An 18,410-nucleotide genomic window follows, 5' to 3' on the forward strand; every position below is an offset into this window, starting at 1 on the left:
GAGGTGGGAGGAGGGTGTCAATCACCTGTAATCCCAGCTGCTCCAGAGACTGAGGCAGGAGGATGACAGGTTTGAGACCAGCCTGGGCAATTTAGGGAGACCCTGTCTTAAATTTTTAAAAGGGAGGGGAGTGTTCTGGGGAAGTAGCTCAGTGATGAGGTTCCCCTGGGTTTAATTCCCGGTGGTGATGTGGTGAGGGGGAGGAAGAAAGTGGGAGGAAATCTAAGAACAGAGCCCGAGCCCTGGGAATGATTTGTGACACTCGTATCCAAGCTGTGCATCCCACTTCTATTGCATTCGCGTATAGCAGTGGCTCTGAAAGGCCCAAGAGAGGTATCTGTTGCTCCACTCTCAGCTTGGCACAGTGAAGAGCCAAGTCACTGTGGTCATCCAGGTTGGGCAAGCTGAAGATCGCGTGGTCTGGGAAGTGAAATGAAGCAGAGAGGGGCTGGAAAGCTTCCCTGAAAAATAATGAGAGGAGAAATCTTTACTGATTAGTTAAATCCCGGATAATCCTGGCTGATGAAGGCAGATCCGGACCCCTTAACGGATTTAGGGTTCCAAAATGACTCCGGGGGTATTCCGGGGCGGGGATGGGACGGGGACACTCGCAAGGGCCACGCCTCCGGCTGCAGATTTGCATGCGGTGGGAGAAGCCCACTCCAGCCTGCCAGGGAATGGAGCCCTCTTTCAAAGGCCGGCGGCCACAAAGACTCCGCATCTGCCCCGGCGCCAGGATGGACGAGAGGAGAGTGAGTGGGTTCGGGGACCAGCTAGCTTTCTCTGGTCCACAACTCCTAAGCCAAGATTAGCTCTTCCTCCATCTTGACGGACGCTGAGCGAAGCACTTCGCCCCTTCTTGCTGCTGCGACCCGGCCCCTTGACACAGAACTGATTTGCCTGTCAGAGGGCGCGATCCTCTGCGGCTGCTGAGGGTGAGGTGCAGGTTAGAGTGACGGGGCAAGGGAGGCGTTTCTCAGTGGAGAGCAGGTCCTGAAAGTGGTTTTTTGGTGTGATGTTCCGTGGCCTCCAGGTTGGGACAAGAAAGTGCCCCAGGGTCCAACGAACTTCTGTCGTGGTTTTTACCATTGGGGATGCCACTGTCTGAAATTGCTGGACATCCCCTGGAGACACGCCTCTTCATGGTCTCCGAGTACCCTTAGAGCCCCTAGTAGGACTCTTTTTTTCTTGGGTCTCTTTGCTCTACTTCCCTTTCCCCACTTCTTTCTCTGAGTCCAATGTTGCCAGGTTAATAGAAACGTCACTTTCTTTCATCTGTAAAATGGGTTTAGTAAGATCTTTCACAAAGGGTTGGAAAAGGGTCTGTTTGGGGCACTGTGTCAAGTCACCATGTGGAGTGGCTAAGATTCGGTCTCCCTCCCATCTCCCGCCTTTTGGTACTTCTGGATACCTTACCGCATACTTGGGGTCTGTCGTCTTGGTGACTTCCTGTCTCCCCAGGCAGAAGCTGGGAGATGAAGGCCCCAAGTCTGTGGACCAGGTGAAGTTGTGGCGTTTGCACCTCGAACTGCAGGTGAGGCGTGCGCATCAGCTGGAGCCTCTTAGACTCTCCCTTGCCGGTGACTCTAGTTGAACCATCTTTCACTGTCCTGCCTGCCCATCATGGTGGAGGGCTACTTAATTCTTGGAATGGTAGGTATCTTTCCTAACTGCGACCCTTCAATTCACATTTACAAATGACCACGCTGCTGGTCGAAGAGCAGGAGCACTTGGCAGTGTTCTGTATCTTCAATGCCTTCCCGTAAATCCAGAGATAAAATTGGGGGAAAATTCCTGGTGGAGCCGAAAAAGGACGCCCGCGTCTAAAGCCGCCCCCAAAGCCGCCCCCGACCCGGAGCGATTCAAAAGACAATTATCCCAAACGAAAGTTATTGTTTTGCTAATCCCGGGAACAGCTTGCAAGGGGAGATTTGGGTCTTCCTTTAATAATGGAAAGTTAATGCGCAGCCTCTTGTAATTATCTTTATCGGAAGCCCCTCGTTTAATCTGTATGTTTAGCAGAGGCCTCACTCAAACGCGCAAGGAGCGGGAGACCCACTTGCTGAGCGTGGGCTCCCGCGTGCACGCAGCGAGCAGCGTAGCATCCTCACAGGGCTCTGGGAGTTGCTCCTCACTAGCTGAATGACCTCGACCGTCTGGCCCTTCAGGAGTGACATTGAGGTTTCTGGATTCTATGATTGGGAGAAGGGTAAACTCAGGGCTCCCAAAGATGAGTGTTGTGCGGGCCTAAAGCTGAGCCCAAAGTGGCTTGCCCACGTGCTTTGGCGCCAATTTTAACCATATAGTAGTTTAACATGAAAATCATGGTGACTTTGAAGAATCATATAATCAGACAATAATTTGTTAGTTTCCATGAAGGAGTGTGTCCCAGTGTGTGCACTCTATTTTATTGCAACCTCCCCCCCCCCCCCCCAGTTTAGGGCCGTTTGATAAAATACTGGTACACTACCAAAACAACATTCACTACTTAACTGAAATTCAAATTTCACTGGGACTCAAATATTTTTCTTTGTCAAACCCAGTACATGCCCCATCATTTTAGCCCGCTTCAGTCCATTCAGGCCTCTACTTCTTGCCCCCAGAACCAGTAAGTTTGCGACCCCCTAAGCCTAGATATTAGAGTAGGCTGGGGTGGGGTAAGAATTCGACAGGAAGTAGAGTGCCAATGGATTAGATAAAGGTTTCCCACTCTTCCTCTCGGGGATTTTCAGGGAAGGTCTTCTGTGCCCAGGCAGTGAAGTTGGAGGGCTGGAAGGGGTCGTTTAGCGGTGGGGGTGTGGTTGGGAATGGGACCCTAGATCTCGATGTGCGATTTGGTCCTGTCGTGGAGGGTTCATGGAGGCCAGGAGTGGAGCCTCTTCCCCGAAGAAGAGTCTGGAAAGAAGGAGAAGACCACAGTAGGATGTGGAGCTTGCGGCTTTTAGAGGGAGAGGCAGACACTACAGAGTCGTTGTTCTTTCCCTTTCCTTCTCCCGGGATTGGGGATGGGGTGGGTTAGGGGACTGCTGTGGAGAAGAGATGAGAAAGTACTGATGGAAGAGGCTGCAGCTGGGAGGGCGGCGACTAAGGGGAGGGGACCTGGAGGCGTCCCCACTTCTCGGGATCCAAACGGTGACGCTGATTGGAGCCCTCCAGGCCTTCGGGCCCGACGGGCAGCCCAGGTATAAAAAGCGTCTTCTGAGCTGAGCCTCGTCTGCAAAGGTGAACCACAGAGGACCTCGCCTCGCAGGCTAAGAGGCTATGACCGGACGGGACGCGCATTCGGATGGGCGCACCGGGAGTAGGGCGCTGGTACCGGGCGGTTCCTCCACCGGATCGCGTTCCCGGGGTTTCGCCATCACCGACCTGCTGGGCTTGGAGGCCGACCTGCCGGCACCCGCCGGTCCCGGGCCAGGATCAGGATGCGAGGGCCCAGTGACTACTCCGTGCCCCGGCCCGGGGCTCGGTGGCTCCTGCATAGCGCGCGGGGCTCTCCCACTGGGGCTGGGCCTCCTCTGTGGCTTCAGCGCACAACCACCCGCTGCTGCTCGGGCGCCCTGCCTGCTCCTAGCCGACATGCAGTTCCTACCACCTGGGGGACCAGAGCCTGCTGCCCCGCAGGTCCCCGGCCGCCCGCCACCCGCTCTTGGCCGCCAGAAGCGCTGCGAGAGTGTCTCGACGTCCGGTAATGAGGCCCGCGCTTCCCGCCCCTGCCCCTGACCCGGGTGACTTCGAGCCGCGCAAGGGTAACACACCCTTGCCCGACTGCAGCCCTAGATCTCAGGGAATTTGGGATCCCAGAGGGAAGCCCAGCTGGGAGAGGCGTATTCGCGTGGCTGCAACTGCCCTTTGCTGGACCCCAAATCCCTGCCTCTGCTCCGAAATCCGATCCCTGAATTGCTGCAGGGACGGCTACCCCGGGTGCCAGATTGAACACTATAATGAAACAAAATGGATCTTGGCGCCTCAGGAGCCGTCTTCCGACGGCTTTTTACTTGGCGGCTGGCTGGGACGGGCGTGAGTCGGGAAGGCCCGGGCATGACTTGTTCACCAGCACAGAACCTAGTATCCTGAGGGTGAGCTGATTGAAACTAGTTACGGGTGCTTGAAGTGAGTTGGGCTACGAGCCCTGGAACTGTCCGCCTTTACGAGGTGCTGAAAAAGGGAGTCCTGGCTAACACGCTGCTCTGCTCCCAATTCCAGTAAGAAAGAAAACAATCTCGCTGATTTCATAGTACTCGTGCTTTGTTCGGAGCCCACCCGCTTCCTCAAAGAAGTAGAGGTGCATTTAGGGGGAAAGAGAAGGAATCAGTGAAATTCCATAAACAACGAGAGCAGGGAATTAGGGTATGGGGGAAGGAAAAAGATAATTATGTAAGAAAATGTAAGCCTAGAGGAAATTATTTGGAGAACCTAGAGCAGAGCATCCAGGCAACCAAGTCAAAAAGAGTACATTGTGTCTCACAGATAAATAAAAGGAGGCATGCCAGATCAGCGAGCAGGTGAGCACTGAGCCCTAAAAGGATTTTATTTCACAAATCTCTGTAAAATTAAAAATGAAGCCCTCTATTGGTTGTTCCATTAAAAACTCAAAGGCCAGCCAGATGTGGTGACACACAACTGTAATCTCAGTTACCAAGGAGGCTGAAGCAGGACAGCCCAGCCTAGACTGTGCAATTTAGCAACACTGCTTAAAATTAAAAGGGGGGTGGGGAGGGAATAGTGACATAGCTTGGTGGTAAAGCATCCCCAGGTTCGATTTCTAGTACCCTCTAAAAAAAAAAAAAAAATCTAGGATGGATTCTTTCTTCTATGGGCACTGATGAAAACAAAAGGCAAAATGCATCCTATCCTGTGCAAACATTTCAGGAAGATCTAGAGCAGAACTGTCCAATGGAAATAGTATGTGATCACATATTCAATAAAAAATTCTATCACCTTAAAAGGAAAAAAAAACAGGTGAAATTAATTTAAATACTGTATTTTAATTCAATATATGCAAATATCATCATTGCAATATAATCAATATAAAACTATTTTATTTGGGGGGTACTAAATCTTCTAAATCCACTGAGTATTTTATATTTACGGCAGGTCTAAATATAACTAACTACATTTCATGTGGTCAATAAACTTCTGTGTCTAATGATGAACAGATGAGTCAGCACAACCTAAATTCTATAACCAAAGCATAAAATTTTCTGATGACCTAATTGATGTAGGATCAAAACTAGTATTATTTTTTACTTTATTCATTTTTTGAATAATAATGCTTTCTCAGGATGAATCTGACAACTTTCCTTTCCAGCTAGATTTTTTAATACAATGGATATAAAAAGATAAGGCATAATAAAGTGATTCTTGAGATTTCAAGTTCATCTACGAATCATTTGGGCATACTTGTTAAGAATGAGTTTCCTGGATTCCAACTTTAGAGATTATGAATTGGTACATCAGGGTAAGGGTGCAGAATCCACAGGGATTCTTATGTCACACAACCTCAATCCTCCTTGTGAGAAATCTTGCTGTAGAAGCAAACATGAGAAGGTGGGAGGCAGAGGGAGGTGGATGAATTTAGGGGCTATGGGGGATAGAATATGCAATTAGTGGCTGATTAGCTTTGACTGCCACACAATTTGGGATTTGAATCTCAAACCATTTACTTTTTATGTGATCTTGAGCAAATTATCTAACATCTCTTTGCCTTTGTTTCTTTATATGTAAAAATAGGATCATAATAGTAGCTACTTATGAAGAATATTTGCGATAATGTATGGATAGTGACAGTGACTGGAGTCTGGGAATTGGTAAAATTCTAGCTCATATTGTTAAATACATTCCTAACAAATATGTTAGGAATATGTTAACGCTCACATAAAAATCTAGGAAATAAAGTAAAAAATGTGATCAGCTTTTGAGTCCTCTTCTCATTGTGCCAGCAGATGAGGAAAGTCCACCTGAAGACAGGAATGATCTGAAGGCATCTCCCACTCTAGGCAAGAGGAAGAAGCGGCGGCACAGGTACAGGGACAGGCTGTCCTTTCTGACCACTTTCCCCTAACATCTATAGGACCAGCATCTGAAAATTTATTGCTCTGATTTATAGCAGGCCCAGGGGCCTCCTGGTTGGCAGTAAAAAGGGCACAGCAACCATTTGCAGATAATTCTGCAGTTCCTAGAGGGCCACAAAGGACTATCTTTGCATCATTTTAAAGACATGATTTTGTGGGTCTGTAAAATAGGTCTTGTCAGAAGAATTGATGGAATTCATTAAGAAAGAGTTTAAAAACCAGATGCAATGGTACATGCCTATAATCCCAGGTGGCTGAGGCAAGAGGATCCCAAGTTTGAGGCTAACTCAAACTTATCAAGACCCTGTTAAAAAAATAAATAAATAAAAGGAATGGGTGTAGCTCCTCTAGGTTCAATCCTGGTACTGGGGGGAAAAATTCCACAAGGCCTTTGGTTCAAACACTAGCACACACACACACACACACACACACACACACAAAATCAAGAAAAACAAACACCTGGAGAATTCTGCTTTGAACAAAGATTTTCCAGAGACTAATCATTCAGCTGTGGAATGTCCAGTTATCATAAAGGGGATTTTTTTTTGGCGGGGGGGGGGGGGGAGTGAGGAGGGATACTGGGGATTGAACCCAGGGGCAAACTATTATTAAGCTACATTCCCAGCCCTTTTTATTTTTCAAGTCAAGGTTTCCATTAAGTTGCTTGGGGTCTCACTAAGTTGCAGAGGCTGGCCTCAAACTTGTGATCCTTCTGCCTCAGCCTCCAGAGTCCCTGGAATTACAGGTATGCTCCACCACTACCCAGTATGAGATAGCTTTTGGGGTGAGGACTGGAAGGGTTAAAGCAGAAAAACATAGTTTCCCCTGTGGACATGTATCTGCACACATATTTTCGGTTTATCCACAGGACAGTTTTCACCGCTCACCAGCTGGAAGAGCTGGAGAAGGCATTCAGTGAGGCCCATTACCCTGATGTGTACGCTCGGGAAATGCTGGCTGTAAAAACTGAACTCCCTGAAGACCGAATTCAGGTATCTGGGGTTCCCCCTTCTGCTTCCCAAAGACATCCAGAGAATATGTCACTCCTGCACACAGTGAGCCAACCCATAGCCACTTCTAAATAGCCCAACTCAGTCCCCTTGGCTCCAACCCTGAGGGTCACTTAGCTAAAGGCACAATAAGCTTCCCTCTGACCCTCATGCCTTTTCTCTTCTTATTATTATTTATTGTTAAATCATTTTCAAAAATATGTGTGCTGCAACTAGAAACTACCTGAAGGTATATGGTTAAATACTCTCCACCTTATATCCTCAAATCATATGTAACCCCATGTGACTGTTCTATACCTTGTGCTGTCTTGTGTCATATATATATGAATATTCATGTGTATGTACATATATGTACACACATATGTGCACTCACATTTGCACAGAGAATTTTGTTCTTTGTTTTGTCAGTTTTGCCACTAACTTTTTAAATAGTTAAACTATATTACAGAGCATCCAGTTATTAACAAAATATTTTTCATTAGAAATATCAGTAGCAATACAACAACCTAAGATTAGATTGGGTCATTGACCCAGTGGACTCTTTCCAATTAATCATAACAATTTAGAAGATGCTGTAGTCAACCTGCTTGCACAATGTGGGAGAAAGTACTTCGCTTTTGTTTTTATCCTTCCTGACTCATTGGAAAATCCGAGTGGGAGGTTTACGCGTTATCCCCACGGTGCTGAATCTCTGTGGGGTTGGAGGGAACGTGGACATAGTCCTGAGAAGTTCCAGGAGCGTTGCTTTACGGAGGAGAGTTGGCTCTTTTTAGTTCAGGGACACGCTTCAGTTTCTCCAAGTGTCCCTCTTCACGCTGTCTCTTCTTGTATGCCCTTCCGTCTCCTTTCTTTTCTCCAACCAGGTCTGGTTTCAAAACCGGAGGGCCAAGTGGCGCAAGCGGGAGAAGCGCTGGGGCGGCAGCAGTGTGATGGCGGAGTACGGGCTGTACGGCGCGATGGTGAGACACTGCATCCCGCTGCCAGACTCAGTGCTCAACTCCACAGAAGGCGGCCTTCGCGGCGCCTGTGCGCCCTGGCTCCTCGGTAAGCAGGAGGCGCAGAGATGCTGGGCGGGGGTTTCCATGAGGTCAGACAGACATCTGTGAAACGAAGCAGCATACATGCAATCAGAAAAAAAAAAAGTCAGAATCTTGCATCTGATTTCTATTTAATTACAATCCTAAACTATTGCCTTATTTTTCACAGATTAGAGCACATGGTAATTGGAAATAGGAGGGTTCAGAGCAATGAAAAGCTAGAGACAATCAACAGTGAAGTTAGGAGTTCTAGTCCCTATTCCTGGTTCTGCCATTAACAACCTGCCATGTAGCTTTTCTGTTCCTTAGATTTTCCATATTAAAATAGTCTCTGCTGGAGCGGTTCAAACTTTGAGGCTGGGTGGTATTCTGCCGTCGCCAGAGAGCAACAGGCACGGATCTAAGACTGGAAGAATGAATCACAAGATGAGCAACTGGGGTCAGATTAGTTAGGGGGATTATGGTGGTATTGTAGGTTGTGAAAGAGTTGTTTTCTGAACACCTACCTGCCAGGTTCTACCTGAAGAACCAATGATTAATATAGTCTTGATTTTGCCCTCAGGGCTAAAGAAACTAAAGAGAGAATTTGGGGGGCAGGGAGCCAAGTCCAGTCATATGAAATCACACATGCAGGCAGGGGAGGGTGCTTGCTGGCATCCTCAGTACAAGAAAAGGGGTTCAGTGCCCAGTCACCATGTTATACAGGCAAAGGCAAAGTCACTGTGTCATCCGAACAAAGCACCTTTGCAGATGTTACAGTTGGCAGACACCAGTTTTCAACCCCTAATGGTGGGAGTCAATATGAGTGAATTACCTACTTGACTCTCCTGTTGGCCCCACAGAGAGCTACTAACAGCATAATTCTAACGGAATTTATGAAACAATGATAGGAAGCCTGCCTAATCACTGAATTTTTAAAATATTTTAGTACTAACTTTTTAAAAAAATTTTTATTTTGCCAGGGATGCATAAAAAATCCACAGGAATGATAAGGAAACCAGGAAGTGAAGACAAATTGCCAGGACTCTGGGGCTCGGACCACCTCAAGGAAGGTTCTAGTGATAGTCAGGCAGGACACCAGAGAGGCTCAGACAAAGCCAGCCCTGAGAATGGCGTGGAAGATGTGGCCATTGATCTTTCCAGCTCTGCCAGACAGGAGACCAGGAAAACACACCAGGCGGCCAGTGCTCAAGGGTGCTCTGACTCCACTGGGGTAGAGGGGCTCCAGCCAGGGAAGGTTGGTGACCTATGAGATCCACAGGCCCCACCCACAAAGGCTGAAAGTGTGCTTATTTTTCACTGGCATTTTTCAAAAGACAACAGTGGTCTAAGACAAATACCTTCAGTTCAATTTTCTCTTAATGGTGTCAGGATAAAATGCAGGACCACTTGTTTTAAGAGGACAAATGGATGATTTAGGGACAATTCCTTTTTGTTCTAGAATGGAAACCATTTCTTAAAGGTACTTGGAACCACTTCATTTGGTGTAAAAGTGGAACTTGGGCAGGCAGGATTGAAAGTTCAAAAGATGATTTACTGCTTGCTGCACATCATTTGAGATGTGGTTCAGGATACTATGTAGATAAATAGGATAAGTCCTCACTCTAAATTAGAGAATAAATTATTTTTAACTTCCAGAAGAATCAGACATCTTTATAACGAAGACTCCAGAAAAATATATGAGTGAATTACATTGTATCTTTTCCTTCAACTTGGTGTTGGACATTTTATTTTTCACTTTAGGCAATGATTTTGTGTTCCAAGTGTCATTTGGTAGGCTATTCACATTGGAAGTCATAAACAATAAAGAAAGCCATTCTCCCCTTCACCTTCTGAAGTAGCTGGGACCATATTTAAACAACTGTTGAGTATCTGGAAACAGTTTTCAAAGTTCAGACCAGGCTTCTTGGTCTTCTTAAATTTATGTTTGAAAGCACTTTAGTGACTTGGTTTTCATGAACATTTCCTTTCCTGTAATTCCTTTGCCTACTTATTTATTATTTTAAAATAAACATTGTGTGGTGTGTTTGCTTCTCGAGGTCCTCCTTCCGTTACACATGTGCATATCTCCACTATTGCTGATCCCTGGATGGGCTGTTTCTCCCCACTTGTCCCTTTTCAATCTCTTAACAACCAAAGCATTTTATCCTTTAGACTGCAGAACTTACTCTGGGTTGCTTTGTAAACTTCTGTGGGGCAACAGCCATGTCTAATTCACCTTTTGGAGTTCAGAGCCCTGAGAGAGGTTCCTTTTAATTGGGACAGTGTGGAGCTTCATGAGGAAGGGATTACAGTGCCACTATGCCAGATTGAATACAATATTCTGAACCTAAATAAAATTTGGCATTTAAAATCCAAATGTAATTTTTTTTTACAATTTTATTTGTATATAGACACAACACCTTATTTTATTCATTTTTTTTTTTTTTTTTAATGTGGGGCAGAGGATTGAACCCAGTTCCTCAGACGTGACAGGCAAGTACTCTACTGCTGAGCCACAACCTCAGCCCCACAAATGTAATTTTTTAAATTTATTTTTTAATTTTCAATTTTTATTTTTGGCACCAGGGATTGAACCAGGTGTACCTTACCAGTAAGCTGCATCCCCAGCCCTTTTTATTTATTTATTTATTTATTTATTTAGTTTTGTGACTGGGTCTTGCTAAGTTGCTGAGGCTGGCCTTGAATTTGTGAACTTCCTGCTTTAGCCTTCCAAGTCACTGGGATTCCAGGTGTGTGCCATTGCACCTGGATAGCACTGAAGTTTTGAAGGATGCAGATCACTCATTTCATAGAATGTCCCTTCATTTTAGGACTGTCTAATGTTTCTTCACATTTGTACATTTTTGGCAAGAATGCCACTAAAGTGAACACCTAGAGAGTTTAAAAAGGCTGACTCTGGACTGAGTGGTAGCTCAGTGGTAGAGAACTTGCTTTAAATGCATAAGGCCCTAACTTCCATCCCCAGCACTGCAGAATAAATAAAACAAAGATTGATGGCCAGGCATGGAGGTGCATTCCTAAATCTCAGCTACTCACAAGACTGAGGCAGGAGGATTGCATATGATTTGATACAGTCTTTTTTAAAATGAAGGGAATTAATTGGCATGTATTTTGGAAGTAAGCAGCCATGCCAATTGTTTTTGAACTCCATTGAGTGGGCCAGGAATTTAGAAATGCTATGAATGGTTTAGGAATGAATTATTTCTGTCTAGGACAGCAAATACTCAGGCATTTAATGACTTGCTGTCCTAAGAATTCAATTTTTTTCTTTTAAAGTGCTATGGATTGAACCCAGGGCCTCACACATGCTAGAAAAGTACTCTACCAGTGAACTACATCCCTAGCTCTAGAGTCCAAATTTTATGTGCTTTGCAGGACTAGAATCCTAGACTTCTTTCTGCTCTGTGTTCCCTATTTCTGAGCTTATGCTAAGCATGTCCAGACCTTCCCAAGCCACGGTGGCTACTGCTGTTGAAATTCTTGAGACCTCACTTTGCTAGCTGAGTAGGATTCTCAGGGGCCAAAAAGGTTTACACGGTCCTGAAGATGGGAGCGAGGCTTTGTCCTAAGTATATAGTAATTTCCCTCTTGTTTTACGGGAGACCTGCCTCTCCAAGAGCTTCTATGAAATACTCTCTCTAGTTTCTAATTCAAACTTCTGCTCTTTGAGGATTGTATTTACAGAACCAATTTTTGACTGAATATTGATTTTATCAGAGTGCACACAAACTCCACCACACCCTGTTGTTGCATGATTACTATTATGTTTTGGATCTGAGTGTCCCCAAAAGGCACTGGTCACCAGCCTGTGGTGCTATTCAGACATGGTGGATCCTTTAGGAAATGGGGCCTAGTGAAAATAAGTTAGGTCACTGGGGCCATGGCCATGAAGGGGTTATTGGGAGTCTGGTCCCTTCCTATCTTTCTTTTTGCTTCCAGGCTACCATAAGGTGAATAGTTCTCCTCTGCCATGTACTCCCGCCATGATGTACTATGTTGTCACAGGCCCAAAGCAATGGGGACAGACAGCCATGGACTGAAACCTCTGAAACCATGAGTCAAAATAAGTCTTTCCTCTTTTTAAGTTGATTATCCCAGGTATTTTTGTCACAGCAAAAGAAAACTGACTATCACAGTCATCTTTAGCAAAACCCTTTAATGCTGCTCAAGTTTTTTCCTCTGGGGAATTTTTCACAATGCTTATGCTGAAATAAGCATTCCAGTTTTCCTTTGTGACCTTTGATGATCACAATTACCAGATTTCTCCTTGTGGGGATAACAGAGTGCAAACCTTAGAACTGAAAACACTGACTTTCCAGTTTATTATATTCTATCTCATGTTTGTTATCTGGTTCTGAGAATAAAACCACATTCATGACAACTAGGTCCAAGTAACAGATGCAGAAAGCTACTTGTACAGAAACACCTCCCCTATTGAGTATTACTCTGAACTGCTTCCGCCAAAGAAGAAGAGAGAACTGTATATCCTTGGCATATGTTCAAACTTTTCTGTGCTTTCTGACCCACAACTGATACAAGTCCACCCAAGGCCTGTTCTGACTTCTTTCCATCTTCAATGACAATTGGCGCCACCTGCTGGCAAGCATGGTTAATATGCGTTTACCTTGACACTGCTTAGTATCCATTTAAATTTATAGGAATCATTGTCCTTAGAGGAATTTCTATGCTTTTCTAAGCTAAGTCTTCTAACTCTCTCTCAAAATCACCAACCATGGTCTTCCCCTCTCTGAGCCCTGATCTTAACCCAGGGCTTGATGTCTTTAGTCACATAATTGTTTGGTTTTTCCATCTTTCCAGGCTTTGCTGTGTTTGTTCTGTCTCATTGACATTTTAGGACTCTCTTCACTCCCTTCCACCAAGAATCGCCTACACTTCATCTTTTCTTTTTATTTCCTTTTAAAAACAAATTAATTGCTGGGAACTGTGGCACATGCTTGTAATCTCAGCTACTTGGGAAGCTGAAGCAGGAGGTCTACAAGTTTGAGGTCAGCCTCAGCAACTTAGTAAGATCTTGTCTCAAATAAAAAATAAAAAGGAGTGGGGATGTAGCTCAATGGCAAAGTAACCCTGGTTTCTGTCCCTAGTGCAAAAAAATATAAAAATAAATGAAATAAAAATTAAAAATTAATTACAATTTTCATTCACAAAGTGTTTATGGTGTACAATGTGAAGTTTTAATATATGTATATATTCTGGAATGACTAAATGAAACTAATTAACATATGCATCACCTTTCATACTTAATTTTTTTTTGTGAGAACACTAACAATCTAATTTTTTTAATGACACAGAGATCAATGATGTTAGAGACATTATGCTTTAGTATTTGTTTTACAGTCTTACTCATTTCATTCTAGTGAGATAAAATATTGACCACAGGGAGATTCAGAAAGTTACAATGAAAATCATCTTTGAACCACAATGACTTTGTAGGAATCACTTTTTATGATAAGAGTTACATAAAAAGTTTTTTTCTTCCTTCTTGGAATTATCAGTATTTCCCAATGTTTATATAGACATATATATACTTTAACAATTTTATTGAAATATAATTAGCATCAATCAACTATAAAGGGAATAATTTAATAAGTTTTGACATATATATACACTTGCTACAATAAAAATAATGAACATTTTAAACATCTCCCTAAATTTCCTCATTCCTTTTTAAATCCATCCTTTCCTACATTATCTCCTTCTACAACAGTCCCCAGACAATCAATAACTTTCTTTCATTGTAGATTAATTAGTAGTTCCTGAAAATTTATATAAAAGAGATCACAATAATCATGTTCTTTTTAAAAGGGAGGTGTCTGGGTTCTTTAACAAGACTTTGAGATTTATCTACATTGTTGAATGTATCAATAGGTCATTCCATCTTAATACCAAGTAGTATTTCATTGTATGGATGTACCATTAATCTGTTGGTGAACTTTTGAATAAATTCCAGTTTGGGGATGTAAAAATAAAAATAAAAATAAAAATAAAAGCTTTGGGCATTTGTATACAAGTCTTTGTGTGTGCATCTTGGATAAATATCTTGTGTGGAGAGGTTGGTATATAACTATTTCAGAAACAGCAAAACTTTAAAAAAATTTTGCTCTAATATATGCCCTCCAACAGTGTAAGAGATTTTCAGTTGTTCCTCGTCTTCATCACAAGTTTGTATGGTCTGTTTTTAATTTGGTCATTTTAATGGATGGGGGTTTTCTATATTTTGTTTGTGTTTTAGGTGTCACATTCAAGGTTGTAACTTGAATATCTCTGGTAATGAATGATATTAAGCATTTTTAATGTGCTTTTAACCATTTATATATCTTCTTTTGTAAAGCATCTGTTCACACTTTTTGTCCATTTTTTAAAAAAATTGGATTATTTGCTTTTTGCTATTAAGTTGTAGTTTTTGTACATTTTGGATACAAGTTCCTTTTCTGTTATAAGTGTTACAAAGTTTTTCTTCCAGTCTGAGGTTTGCTGTATTCTTTTTTTGTTGTTGTTGTTGTTGTTGTTTGTTTATTTTGACTTTTGGCAGTATTTGGAGATTGAACTCAGGTCCTTGCTCATGGGAGGCAAATACTCTACCACTGAGTTATATCTCTAGTCTTTTTTTGTTTTATTTTGAGACAAGGTTTCACTAAGTTGCCAAGCTGGCTTTGAACTTGCTATCCTCCTGTGTCAGCTTCCCAAGTAGGTGGGTTACAGGCATGACCACCACACCGGGTTTTCAAAGTTATTGAATTGCTTTGGAATATTCATCAAATTAATTGATAATGCAGTTGTGTGTGTATTTCTGGACTTTCTATACTGTACCATTGACCTAAGTATCTTTTACTTCAACGATGTCAAACTGTCTGTATTAATATAGATTTATAGTAAGTTTTATTATCAAGTATTATAAATCCTTCAGCAATTTTATTCTCTTTGAAAATTTTTTGGTTATTCTAGAACAGGGGAAGAACAGATCCTTATAACAAAAGATAGATTAATAAGAGAAAAGTATTTTAACAAAGGTATTTTAACATACAATTTCATCTGTAAGTGGGAGATACCCAGGGAACGAGTAGTTCTCAAAGAAGTGATGTTAAATTTGTTTATGCAGCATCATTAACAAAGTACAGTAAATTTTTTGAGAAATGATAAGGCAAAGGAAAAAGACTTCACACCTCTCTCTCTCTCTCTCTCTCTCTCTCTCTCTCTCTCTCTTTTTCAATGAGGCAATACCAAGATGCTTGTGATTCCCCCAAAGTACAATTCTCTTGTAGGGGAGGTAAGACTTTGCCTCTACCTGCTGAGAGTTTGATGACTTAGTTGATGAAATAAGCTTACAGTGAGCAAATTAATTCAAGGGAAGGTATATTAATTTATTACATATATTGGAGCATTACATAAAAGAAAAGTAAATACTGTAAAACCCAGCAAGATCTAGAAGTTTATATGAACTCTTTGTAGGGGAGAATAAATTATTTCTGCTAAAGATGAAAGGGTCCTCAGCCTGTGACAAAATCTGTCTGGGCCTGGTGTTGATCACCAGTATTCTCCTGTGATACTGTTCATCTTCTCTGGTTGATTAGATTCTGTCAACTGTGCAGAGTGACTGTGGCATGGTTCTTCGTTTTATAAAATGAGACTGAGTCCAAATGAAATCCAAATGCAGATGAAGAGGAATTTTAATGATTTTATGAACTCAGAGAACTCAGGTTACTGACTTTTCCTTCCCACAAGTGCATCTCGTTATTTTAAAATTACAATAAGTCTAGTTTTACAGATCTAGGTTGACCTTATTTCTGACTCTAGAATTGGGTAGCAGTCTGGATCAAAATTTGGTTTAGAATGTTTGTTTCAGAGGACTTAGTCCAGAGAAGGACAGCTCCATTCCTCGGGGCTCGAGGTGAGGCTATACATCATGGCGGAGTGTGTGGCAGAAGGAAGCAACTCACATCATGGTGATCAAGAAGCAGAGAGTACAATCTAATCTTAGAGATTTTCAGAAACAAAATCTCTATTATTATATGTTGATATTAGCTGTGATTACCATGTTGTAGAATGGATCTCTTAAACTCATTCCTGTGGTCTTACTGATATTTTCTATCCTTTGATCAGCCACACCATTTCTCTTCTAGTTCCCTCTTCAACACACTGCAGGTTTTGTCCAATAACTAAAGTTTCATTCAGTCCTGAGCAAAGGAACTAGGGATGCCGTTGAACGTGTGTGTGTGTGCATGCATCTGTGCCCATACACACCCATGCATGCAGTGGGGGGGATCATTCTAGGATCTCTCTCTCTCTCTCTCTCTCTCTCTCTCTCTTTAAATATTTTTAAATTATTAATAGAACTTTATTTATTTATATGTGTTGCTGAGAATTGAACCCAGTGCCTCACAGATGCTGCTAGGCAAGCGCTTTACCACTGAGCCACAACCTCAGCCCCTAGGATATCTTTTAGGATCATTGGTAGAAGGAAGGATCCTGGAAGACCAAGGATTCTATAATAATTATCAGTTAAGCCCAGTATTGCAAGGAAGTGTTATTTTTACCAAGTAACACAATGTGGAGTCCTTCCAGAAATTTCTGGTGGGGACATTCCTGTGCCCCATGTCACATCTTCTTGTGACATTTTTACTCCAGCCATTGCTGCAGTGACCAGTCTTCATCCTGCCCAGAGTTTCTCTGAATTTGAGGTGTGGATGCCATGGCAGCTTGTCTGAGTGACCTGGAAGAACTTCCTTGCAGGGAGTCCACAGCACATGAGCAACTCATGAATAGCAAGGTAAATTCCTGAAATAAATGCTCCCCTCTCTACCCCCATGATGGAGAACTCAAAAATTATTCAGTACATACAACGTGAAGGTTCTGGTGGGTTCCAACCCTAATTGCCCATGGAGGTGACAAACTGGAAAATGCATCCTTGCTTAGTGTTCTCTCCTTCCTGTCTTACACTCCTCAGTCCCCCACTCCTTTCCCTGGATCACCTCCCACGCCAAGCTACCTGCTCCAAAGACCCATCTCAGGCAAAGACGGGGTAGGGGATGGGAAGAAGGTTGGAAAGAGGGTAGAGGGTAAGGGGTAGGAGGGTCTACAATCCTAGCCATGATAGAAAGTATAATGGAACCTGAAATAACTATCTTAATGACCTAAAATTCCACCTGCACACAGAAACTGGTTTTACTGAATTCTGTTTTGTAGGCAAAGAATCTAATCAACCACTTTTATGAATTTAAATGATTCCCGTTGTCCAATCTTTAAGAGACAGTTTTGGGATTGTGTATACATGCACTGAAAATAATGTGAGAGTCAACTTTTCTGCTTGTCCTTACATCTCTGTCCATTTTTGCTCATATTTTTAGAATCGCATTATTAAGTATATGCAAGTTAAGAATTTTTAGACCTTCCTGGTGAACATTGACTGTATGCCATTTCCTTTTTATCTTTCCTCTTATAGTTTGTGTTACTGTTCATTCTGTGTGGTATTTATCGATTTGTAAGTGTCTGTGGTACTAGGGTTTGAACCCAGAGGTGCTCTACTACTCAACCATATCCTCAGCCCTTTTTATTTTTCATCTGAGACAGGGTCTCATTAAGTTGCTGAGGCTGGCCTTGAACTTTCAATCCTTCTGCTTAAGCCTCCCAAGTAGCTGGGATTACAGGCGTCTGCCACCACACCTGGCTGGTAAATATTTTCTCTCTTTCCCCTAGCAACATCCCTAAATGTTTTAGATTTAGTTATGTATATTGAGAAGTATGTAGTTGAAACTTTTAAAAATCCATTCCAACAACCTTTGCCTTTAACCAGAGAAATTGTTCTATTTACAGCAATTTTAATTGTTGATATATGAAAATTTGCTTTCATAAATTTATTTTTGTATATTTTTAGTTTTTTTCTATCTTTTTTCTTTTGCAATTTCCATTTTATCCATCTTTCAGATTTTTTTTGATCCATTTCTTATTCTACTAGATTAGAAGTTATATATTCTCCTTGTAAGTGGTTAACCTAGAAAATTTAACAGGCATATTAAATTTAAAATTTTGTGAGATATGGTGGTATTTGCCTGTAATTACAGTTACTCAGAAGGCGGAGGCCAGAGAATCACAAGTTGGAGGCTATCCTGGGCAATTTAGCAAGACCCTGTCTCAAAATAAAAATAAAAATAAAAAGGGGTGGGGATGTAGCTCAATAGAGTGCCCCTGGATTTAATCCCCAGCACTGAAAAAATACTAATTTTGAAAACTATCCTAAATATTCTTTTGATTCTCTCATCGTCTGTGCTCTT

The 18,410-nt window shown here is 42.6% G+C and overlaps 1 protein-coding gene across 1 annotated transcript; it reads left to right on the forward strand.

Annotated features, from left to right (window-relative positions):
- The first annotated feature begins 3,261 nt into the window (after positions 1 to 3,261).
- On the forward strand, positions 3,262 to 9,370 carry Vsx1 (visual system homeobox 1). Its single transcript, XM_076849432.1, has 5 exons — positions 3,262 to 3,685; positions 5,943 to 6,021; positions 6,940 to 7,063; positions 7,945 to 8,125; positions 9,081 to 9,370. Exons 1-5 carry the CDS (start codon positions 3,262 to 3,264, stop codon positions 9,368 to 9,370), a joined length of 1,098 nt encoding a protein of 365 aa, XP_076705547.1.
- The last annotated feature ends 9,040 nt before the right edge of the window (positions 9,371 to 18,410 follow it).

Source organism: Callospermophilus lateralis, chromosome 3 (genome assembly GCF_048772815.1).
Source record: "Callospermophilus lateralis isolate mCalLat2 chromosome 3, mCalLat2.hap1, whole genome shotgun sequence".
NCBI classification, from domain to species: domain Eukaryota; kingdom Metazoa; phylum Chordata; class Mammalia; order Rodentia; family Sciuridae; genus Callospermophilus; species Callospermophilus lateralis.